The sequence below is a fragment of the Trachypithecus francoisi genome, unplaced genomic scaffold, assembly GCF_009764315.1.
Source record: "Trachypithecus francoisi isolate TF-2019V2 unplaced genomic scaffold, Tfra_2.0 Lachesis_group13, whole genome shotgun sequence".
Taxonomy (NCBI): Eukaryota; Metazoa; Chordata; class Mammalia; order Primates; family Cercopithecidae; genus Trachypithecus; species Trachypithecus francoisi.
Genome location: NW_022681458.1, coordinates 117,548,869 through 117,559,136, shown reverse-complemented (window position 1 = coordinate 117,559,136; position 10,268 = coordinate 117,548,869). Strand labels below are relative to the sequence as shown.

Below are 10,268 nucleotides of genomic sequence, written 5' to 3'. Positions count from 1 at the left end.
CAGGCACAGTAGGGGGCCTCACTGCACTCACTCATCAGGTAGCTCTGGGATGGTGGGTGCACCCTGGGCTGGAGTGACTGTGACCACATCAAGCAGTCTGCCAGCGGAACCAAGTGGCACGTGTTCACCATCAAGTCCATGGGCGGCTACTGTGGCTACCTGGCCAACATGGGGGGCTCGCGGCCGGAACCGATGCTGTATACATTTTCGAAGAGCCCTTCGACATCAGGGATCTGCAGGTATGTGACGGGGGCTGGCCTTGTGGGACCGTCCCCTTTGGATCCTGTCTGTGCTGCGGAGTGAAACATCGTGTCTAGGGTGGTTTGATTTTCAAGGGGGCATGGAGACGGAGGTGCTACAGAACACGCCGCGCTTGATGCCCTTTGCATCGCCCAGGTGCCTCTCCCGAGTGTCAGGTGATGGCGGACGTGCCTGGTTGAGGAAACCTTCTAGTCTCGTGTGTGAAGCACAAGCTTGTTTTTTTGATGTAGTCTGTTGTGTAGTTAATGTTTTGTCACTTCTGTCACAAACGATTTGAGTGCCTCCGCTGACAGTCACCACCCACGTCTGTGACTGGCTCTGAAGCTTGCTGCAGCTTCTTTTAAATCTTGAGGCCTCTGATGCTGCGTCTGCCTCTAAACTGAGACAGACACGGCCGTGGTTTCTTGGCATCTGTGGCTCTTTTAAGGAAGGGTGTCACCAACCCTGGGCTCTGCCCCTGCTTCGATGGCACAGCAGAATCCAGGCCTAGACCCTGTAGTGTTCAACGTTGCTAAACTCCATGCAGGATGACAGGCCTTGGTAGACAAAATGCAACTGGAACAATTGTCTTTAGTTAGTTATATAAATAAATATATAATATTATATATTGCTCTGCAACCCAGGCTGGAGCGCAGTGGCGTGATCTCGGCTCACTGCAACCTCCGATTCCCAGGTTCAAGCAATTCTCCTGCCTCAGATTCCCAAGTAGTTGGGAATACAGGTGCATGCCACTATGCCCTGATAATTTTTGTATTTTTAATAGAGATGGGGTTTCACCATGTTGGTCAGGCTGGTCTCGAACTCCTGATCTCGTGATCTGCCCATCTTGGCCTTCGAAAGTGCTGGGATTACAGGCATGAGCCACCGTGCCCGGCACCATTGTCTTTTAAAAGATTAGGATGTTACTTGTTTATGAGCCAAATAGATCAAGTAAAGAGGGTCTTGGTGTTGTCACTAATTATGTCACATGTGAATCACGAATTTCTTCACTGTGTGAAATTAAATACTTGTGGAGTCATTCACTGCATCACAATGTTTCTGTCATTGGTGGGTCCCATAAGATGATACTGGAGGTGCCCCAAACAGGTTCACTGTTATTTATCTTTTATAGAAAGATTACATATATTAAATATATATATTGTATACATTATATATGTTTTTTACTGTGCTTTTCTACATCTAGACATATTTAGATACACGACTGCCTGCAGTATTCAACAGTCCCAGACATTCAGGTTTGTAGCCAGGAACAACAGGTGTGCAGCAGGCCCTGCCTCCTGGGTTTGTGAGAGTTAACTGTAGGATGTTTGCACAAGGCTCAAGTCAGCTAGCAATGCATTTCTCAGAACATATCCCCCTGTCATGTGACTCATGACTGTATTTCAGAAATCTGTCCAAAGATCCTGCCTTACCAGCATTCAAGCTGGCAAGAGTTTAAGAAGAGAAATTATGATTCGTTGTTGTTGTTGTTGAGATGGGGTCTCGCTCTGTCACCCAGGCTGGAGTGCAGTTGCACAATCTCAGCTCCCTGAAACTTCAGCCTCCTGGGTTCAAGTGATTCTCCTGCCTCAGCCTCCCAAGTAGGTGGGACTACAGCACCCGCCACCATGTCTGGCTAATTTTTGTATTTTTAGTAGAGACGGTGTTTCATCATGTTGGCCAGGCTGGTCTCAAACTCCTGACCTCAGGCAATCTACCCGCCTTGGTCTCCTAAAGAGCTGGGATTACAGGCGTGAGCAACTGCACCCAGCCTCCTACTTTGTGAAATTCTGCCACCGTGCCCAGTGACAGATTGATTAGATGTAAAAAAATCTCCATTTTCTTAGGATGAGTCATTAGAGAATTACCTCCCTCTTGTAAACCTCCCAAGATGATCTGATACAGGATGTTACTCTTTTCTAAGACAATCTGTTCCTTAAGAAATCTGTGTGAATGAGACTTTACAAAATTCTTTGGTCAGACACTGTTCATCACGTTGTCACAGGAGATTCCATAGCAAGGCCACAGGTCTCTCTCTTCCTCTGAGAGCACTGAGAGAACATCGTCATGATAATAAATAAGGAGCAATAGAGCCATGAATGAGCACTAGGCCTGTCACGGAATTATCGTCTTCAGAGGGACCGTGTTGATTCCAGAAGGCGTTTCGAGTGGCGACCGTGAGGGCTGCACACCGTGCCCTGTGCTCAACATTCATCGCTGCAGACGTGCTTTCCCCGCCTAGGGGAGGCTCCCCGAGACCCGAGCCGTGAGAGCTTGCAGCCTCCTTGGCCGTGCTGACCACCACGTGTGGTTGGCACTTCCCGCCCTGCAGGGCCTGGCATACAGTAGGTGCTTAGCGGAAGTTTATTGTCTGATTAACAAAATGCTCTTTTCCAGTCCAGTGTGGAGCACCTGACGGAGAAAATGAAGACCACCATCCAGAGGGGCCTTGTGCTCAGGTGAGTGAGAGACCAGGGCTGTTCTTACGGTCACCGTCACACCGTGGTTCTTAGATTCTGGTCTGTGACTTTGGGCTGGATAAGTGGTAATTTCTTTGTGGCTGGAGTCACTACACACTGAGCAGATGCAGAAGAGAGTCGTGGTGCATTGTTCTAAAGACTTGCCCGCATTTAGACAACTAAAATTTTTCCTTTATAGTCTTACTCTTTTAGATATCTCACGATAATTTCTCTAATTAGCATCTGATGTTTATGAAGGAAAAAGGAAATACAGTCATCCCTCTTAGCCTCAGGGAATGTGTCCAAAGACTCCAGTGGGTGCCTGAAACTGGGGATAGTACCCGCCCCCTGTATACATGAGGAGGGTACGGATAACCATCTGATAACCAAGGTGGCTACTGAGTGACTCAGGGGCAGTCTCCACAGCATGGAGACTTTAGGGCACAGGGATGATTCGCGTTCTGGATGGGACAGAGCAAGACAGTACGAGATTTCATCACTCCCTGTTATCTGGGCTTAGGTGAAATCAACATCCTGTGTTGGTTTGTTGTGTCGCATTTTGTGTCGCATATGTTGTCACTATACAACAAAACAATCTGGAGTATACGTATACACCCAGTTAGCTGGGAGACTTTTTTTTTTTGTTTGAGACAGAGTCTTGCTCTGTTGCCCAGGCTGGAGTGCAGTGGCACAATCTTGGTTCACTGCAACCTCCACCTCTTCCAGGTTCAAGAGATTCTCCTGCCTCACCTTCTGAGTAAATGGGAGTACAGGCGCCCACCACCATGCCCAACTAATTTTTGTATTTTCAATAGAGATGGAGTTTCACTGCATTGGCCGGGCTGGTCTCAAACTCCTGACCTCAGGTGATTTGCCCACCTTAGCCTCCCAAAGTGGTGGGATTACAGGCGTGATCTCCACTGTGCCCGGCCAAAACATATAAACTTTTATTTTTTTTTTTGAGGCGGAGTCTTGCTCTTTCGCCCAGGCTGGAGTGCAGTGGCCGGATCTCAGCTCACTGCAAGCTCCGCCTCCTGGGTTCCCGCCATTGTCCTGCCTCAGCCTCCCAAGTAGCTGGGACTACAGGCGCCCGCCACCTCGCCCGGCTAGTTTTTTGTATTTTTAGTAGAGATGGGGTTTCACTGTGTTCGCCAGGATGGTCTCGATCTCCTGACCTTGTGATCTGCCCGTCTCAGCCTCCCAAAGTGCTGGGATTACAGGCTTGAGCCACCGCACCCGGCCAAAACATCTAAACTTTTAAGTCATGTCAGACATCACCAGCTTTAGGATTCTTTCGTTGGTGAGGTTTGAGTAATGGGGATTTTTAGGGAACTGTCAGCTTTCACGAAAACAGTGACAACCCCATTACTGGGAAATGCTTATTCAAATTAAACACTTCATCAAGTTAAAAACGGGAGCTTTCTAAGATTTAAAATGGATTATCAGGCATGTAATATACTTGGCACTCACCCCCAAACCAGAATGACCTGGAATGAGCTGCTTGCAGGCACATGCCTGTTGTGAGCTGAGCCTGGGACACAGCGGTCCAGCATTCCTAACTCACACACACTCCTTCCTCACCACCTCCTATTCTTTATACTTTTAAATCAGAGCCCGTGAATTTATTCCAGAGAGCTGATGAATCCCCTGAAATGATGATGAAATAGTAGGCGTATGTGTGATTTTGTTAAAGAATCCACAACGGTTATCAGATTCTTAAGCTGCGACCCATCCCCACCCCAGATGAGTTTATGAAATCCTGATTGAAGATTTTAAAATTTTGGAGACTGTTAGTGGACTCGTTCCATTGATTAAAATCCTCCTCTTACTGGGCAGGGGGAACACTTGACACTTTTGCTTAACAGGCTGAGTTCAGGCTACAGGAAACACAGATTTTGTTTTGTTCTGTTCCAGCTCTCCGTAAAGACCTGGAAATGAAAACGTGAATTCTGTGAAATAGAAATCATCATTTCTATTGAACAGCAAAGTGTTGTTGCTGTAACTGATATTTCATATGACTCTAACCACCAACAGGGTAGGGCACCCTTTCCATTTGATAGAAACTTTGGAATCAAAATCTCTGCCAGAGCTGTGGAGTGGATTACTGCAAAACTCAAGGAGGCCCAGTGCAGAGACAAGGGGTCCGGGGAGGGAGGCAGTCTGCCTTGGTGAAAATGCTGTCCTATCGGGGAGAAGTAGGGTGCTGGTTCCTTCTTCAGTTCAGTACTGAGCTGCGTGTGATGTTCTAACTCGTGCTGGTCTCTGAGCATTGCTATTTAACCAACCTTGGATTTCTGGGATAAGTCAGCTTGGGCGGGGTGACATGTTCTCTTATCACTGCTAGATTCAACCTGAAGTTCTTTTGTGCAGGCTTTTGCTCTGGAGATCCTGAGCGTCAGCCCACAGTTTCCCTCACAGTTTAAGTGGGACCTTCTATTTTTTGGATGTTTGTTAGGAGAACCTCCTTGTGACTCCATCCATCAGAACTTCCAGTTTTGAGGAAGATTTGGCTGCTGAATGAATTGTTCATGTTTGTAGAACTAATCATGTTTTTCCTTAAATCAGTTTTGTAAGTTACATATTCTAAAAAATCTTTAGATAAACTGAAAAGTTTAAAAAAAATGACATTTTATATAATACTCTTGTTAATGGTTCCAACGTGGCTGGTCCTCACTCACTCCTGAGTGGCTATTTGTGCCAGCATCTTTCTCACCCACCCCCCCAGCTTTCTTCAGTCATACCAGATGTGTGCTTTTATTAGGGCAAACCATTATCACTGCCAATGTCTCACTTAGAAGAATGACAGTCTACAAAAAGCAGTGATGTGTGAATAGTTTCAATTGGTTTGTCTTTTTGAAGAACTGACTGATTCTCTCTACATCAATTTTCTTTTGCTAGTTTAGCTATGGATGTTTCTTACACCTCAGTGTGTGTATTCGTGAGCATCAATTTCTTAAGGTAATGTCCCTATTCCACTATTTAGTGAAAAATTCTCTCCACTGACAGGAAAAACAAAAGCTGCTTTCCAGGAAACCATCAGGGCGATCCTACAAGAGCAGAGCTGCACAAGTCCAGGCCGGGGCGCTGGCCACACTGCGCGGTTGTTGGCTGTTCTTGGCCGTTCTTGGCCTCCCCGAGGCTTCCAGGCCAGGTTCAGCACGGTTGCCAGGAATCTCACTTTTCATCTCGCCCCATGTTTCTGCTCTCCCACCTGCCCATGTGACAGGGTGTTGTTAATCTGTTTTTTAATCTTTTATAGGAAAAAAATTGACCACTGATGATTCCATTTGTGTGCTGGGAATAAGCAAAAGAAATGTTATTTTTCAACCTGTGGCAGAGCTGTAGAAGCAAACGGATTTTGAGGACATCGGAGTTTTATTGCCTTAGCAAACCCAGCCAATGTGAGTACAGGATAGGGGAATGGCCGTTGCTGTTGCTTTTGGCAACTCATTCAGGGGGTTTGAAGAACTAGCTTTTCTGAAGCTCAGTTAAAAAATACTAGGTCTTGGCCAGACACGGTGGCTCACACCTATAATCCCAGCACTTTGGGAGGCCTAGTGGGTGGATCACAAGGTCAAGAGAATCAAGACCAGCCTGGCCCACATGGTGAAACCCCGTCTCTACTAAAAATACAAAAATTAGCCAGGCCTGGTGGTATACACCTGTAGTCCCAGCTACTCAGGAGGCTGAGGGAGGAGAAATCGCTTGAACCCGGGAGGCAGAGGTTGCAGTGACCTGAGATTGCACCAGTGCTCTCCAGCCTGGGGACAGAGTGAGACTCTGTCTCAAAAGAACAACAATAAGAAACCACCACTAGGTGTTTGGGAAGAATTTTTAGAAATATAAAAACAATGGTTTCATTTGACCCTGAAATTGGCTTTATCATCTAGTTGATTCAGCCGACCCTACAAACCCCGTGTTTCTGGCAAGACCACTCACTCTGCTGGCCGTGGCATCTCTCAGCCTCACTGCTGTCCCCCCTTCCCTCCACAGGCACAGGATTCCCAAAGAACAGTGGTGGCTCAAGCTGCGACCCCTCATGAAGATCTTGGCCAAGTACAAGGCCAGCTATGACGTGTCAGACTCAGGCCAGCTAGAGCACGTGAAGCCCTGGAGCGTCTGACCCAGTCCTGCCTGCAAGTGCCTGCAACCTGGACTCACCATGGACCATCTGTTTTTGTAACACTTAAGTTATTTATCAGCACTTTATGAAAGTATTATTGACATTAATACCTAACCAGCAAGCACCTGTCACCGCCCATGTGCCCCACCAGCTCCAGTGCATGCTGTCTGTGGACTGTGTCTCATGCTTTCAGATGTGTGTATTAAATGTTTGCCTACAACTGCAACAGTTCTCCGTTTTTGTTTTTTAAGTAGGAGATTAAAACCTCAATCTATGGGTGGCTACTAATGGTTTTCTCAGCACTTTTGTGGGCAAAGATTATAAAAATATTTTTAGTAGGGATCACTGAACTATGCACAACTCATAAAAGGAGAAAAAAGCCAGTTGTTTACACAGGCCAAAGGGAACACTGTGTTTATTGCCATGTGTCAGTTTCCTTCCACAGCAGCAGGCCAGGACCCTGGGCCTGGACCCCAGGCTCCTGCTCTCCTTAGAAAGTAAAAGAGAACACATGAATCTTATCTACTAGGCCTCTTGATTGCAATCCTAGCTGCATGTTAAAACCACCAAGGTAGGGGTTCGAAAAATCTGATAGCCAGTTTCTCATCCAGTCCAAGCCACGGTCCTCGCTGGGACCTAATTTGGAATTCTCTGATGACTCTTGCCAGAATAGACATGGGTGCTGGGGTGACAGCCCTGCCACCCTCGCGGGCCCCCCTCTTGTAGGGACAGCATTTCTGCCTCTTAGCTCTAGTCTGCAAGAGACCACACTGTGCCTCAGAAGCGGGGGTGGAGAGTATTGGGGGAGAGGAGACCCCAAAAACAGGCTGTTTGGAAAATCAGAGTCCAACGGCCAAGAAGAGCTGGCGTGGAGGCTTTCCTTTCTGGCTCTGTAAAGACGAAGTGAGCGCTTACTCACGCCAGCCCACCTGCTTCTCAGGACTGCTTCCATCCAGCCGCCCCCTTGAACTTCCGTCTGTTAGGAGGACGCTCCCACAGGGCCTTGGTGTGATAGTTTCATGAATCAGCACAGGCAGACATGGGACACCTTTGTGTACCTTTTCATTTTACTTCTTTTAGTAAAGGCCCTAAATGCTACTTAAAATAATGACTCAAGCAGAGGTTAAGTCAGAGTTGCCCTTTATTTTTAGATTCTTAAATAAATATTCTAGAACTAATGAGGTAAAACAAGCCTTTCTGTCACTGGGCCTCAGGTCAGTAAAACTGAAATGACAGGATACACTCTTCTCACCCGGATGTCAGGAAGCATATTTCCAAGGCCAGTGTTTAGGGTGTCAGACGTGGAAATCGTATCACAGGCAAGGATGGAGGCACCAGAAGCTGGTGCTCCTGCCTGTGCATGAGGGGAACTGGGAAAACAGCAATGTCATCTGAGCCTATGGACTGAGATTCTCACTGTTATACTCACATTACCTTTGTCTGAAGGAGCGACAGGAGCATCTATGGTTGAGAAGACAAAGTTTGGCTTCGTCGTCGTCTTGCTGCGTGAATTTTCCAGCCTTTGCCCAGTAAACAGCCTTCCCACAAGATTGCAGCATCTCTATTGTATTTGGGTCCCTAAAAAACCCAGAGAAATAAACAGGCAAGCGTTTTACCAATGGACAAGTTTATGACAAACCTGTGACTTAACAGTTCAACATCTTCTATGGGTTAACAGCTCTATTTTACACCTGATCTAGTCCAAACAGCCCATTGACAAATTGCTCAATTACTCTCAGTGGAAATTTAAGTCCCATCACATAAGACTTTCAACACATTATCCCTCTTAGACAAGGTCTGTCTGCATAATGTCCTCCCCAGATTATTTAAATACACCTCTCTGTGACCTCATCAGGAGAGGAAAGATGTGGAGGGTGGGGACAGGTCAAGATGACAAGGAAATTACAGAAGACTCACGTGGAAAAATTAAGCAAACAAAGGTTTTCCTTTAATCTCCCTTAAGGACACACCCAGGGTAGTACAGGAATCTGCCTGAGGGGCCGATCCAGACTTCCCTTTGTGTAAATGGAAAGAGCCCACCCTCCCTTCACACTGACTCAGAGCTGCAAAGGGGCTGTGAGCTGCTTCACCATCCTTGTCTAGAAGAGTGGCTTCAAGCACAGCAAGGGGGGAGAACTCAGGAGGGTGGCAATGGCTACCGACTTCTCTACCTACATGCCTGCCTGCCTACCTACCTACCTAATCCATGTCTGCATCCATGAGACAGGGTCTCACTCTGTCGCCCAGGTTGGCGTGTGGTGGTGCAATCTGCTCACTGCAGCTTCAACCTCCCTAGGTTCAAGGGATCCTCCCGCCTCAGCCTCCTATAGCTAGGACCACAGGCACTTGACACCATGCCTGGCCAGCTCCTTCTTAAAAAGTGTCAGAATATAGGTTCTCTTGGTCAGCAAAGCCATAGACAATCAAGAATTCATTGTTTTAGAGTAACGGTGTTATGTTTATGAAAGCTAACAGAACTGCATGCACATCAGGCACCTCCGACTGAAATGAGCTCAGAATGGTCTCAGGCTGTATCTCAGCCCCTCACCTGGGGCCTGTGTTCCAGGTCCCCCAGAGCAGGGTTGCAACCTCAGACAGCCACTATGGATACTGGGTTTTTTTCCTATGCCTATGAAAAAGTATAGATTAGGTGCAGCAAGATATTAACAAAATACAACAATTACACTAATAAAAGTTACACTAAGTAAAACAAGCATTCTGTGAACAGAAGCTCTTGGATACCCATAGTGTATCTGATGACCTAGACGGCTACTGAGTGACCAACAGGCAGGTACCGTAGACAGCGTCAGCTTTCATCCCACTGCTTAGAAGAATGGTATGCAATTTAAAACTTTGGAAGTGTTTATGTCAGGAATTCTCCATTTAATATTTTCAGACCAAGGGTGACTGTGGGTAATAAACCGTGGAAAGCAAAACCATGGATGGAGGCACTACCGTGTTCTTCCAAAATATGCTGGCTTAAGCCAGGGTTTACTGAAGGCAGAATGCTTCCCGTTTAGGCAGCTGGCCCCAATCCTGCACCAGAAAGGACATTGCTGGCTGTGGCTAAGTGCTCGAGAAGTGAAAAGCAGCACACAGAACAACTTTTGTCTACAGTTCACTGCAGTAGAAGAAAATGACACTGATAATCATGAGTAGAAGACTAAAACACCGTGTGCGCCTCAATGTGTGAACTAGAGCAAAGCTCACCTGTAAGAGTAAAGGGTGAAAACCCCACTGCGGCTGAGTTTTGCGCCTCCACCATAAGCGCCACCTTTTTCTTGAATTTCTGTATGCAGGAATTTAGCAGTCATCAAACGTGCAAGGATTTCAAGACTGAAATGAATGATTTTAAAATGCAAGTTAAAAACACCATGGCTGATAAAAAAGCATAGACAATGAAGTAATTATTGGATAAAGTGAAAATGAAAATAAAATCAAGTTGT

At 46.6% G+C, this 10,268-nt stretch overlaps 1 protein-coding gene and 1 pseudogene across 5 annotated transcripts; one reads left to right on the top strand and one right to left on the bottom strand.

Annotated features, from left to right (window-relative positions):
- Window positions 1–10,268, bottom strand: part of LOC117095273 — a 1,129,150-nt pseudogene that overhangs the window by 267,265 nt on the left and 851,617 nt on the right.
- On the top strand, window positions 11–7,050 carry LOC117095264 (ATP-dependent 6-phosphofructokinase, platelet type-like). 5 transcript variants are annotated; one of them, XR_004441872.1, is made up of 5 exons: window positions 11–239; window positions 336–457; window positions 2,638–2,699; window positions 5,959–6,100; window positions 6,693–7,050. XR_004441872.1 is itself a non-coding variant. In XM_033232066.1 (4 exons), exons 1-4 carry the CDS (start codon window positions 139–141, stop codon window positions 6,820–6,822), a joined length of 354 nt encoding a protein of 117 aa, XP_033087957.1. In that variant the 5' UTR covers window positions 11–138; the 3' UTR covers window positions 6,823–7,050. The 5 variants fall into 5 exon arrangements, 4 of the variants coding, with proteins under 4 accessions (XP_033087957.1, XP_033087959.1, XP_033087958.1 ...); XM_033232066.1 differs by lacking the exon at window positions 5,959–6,100 and having other exon boundaries at window positions 397–457; XM_033232068.1 differs by lacking the exons at window positions 336–457; window positions 5,959–6,100 and having other exon boundaries at window positions 2,643–2,699.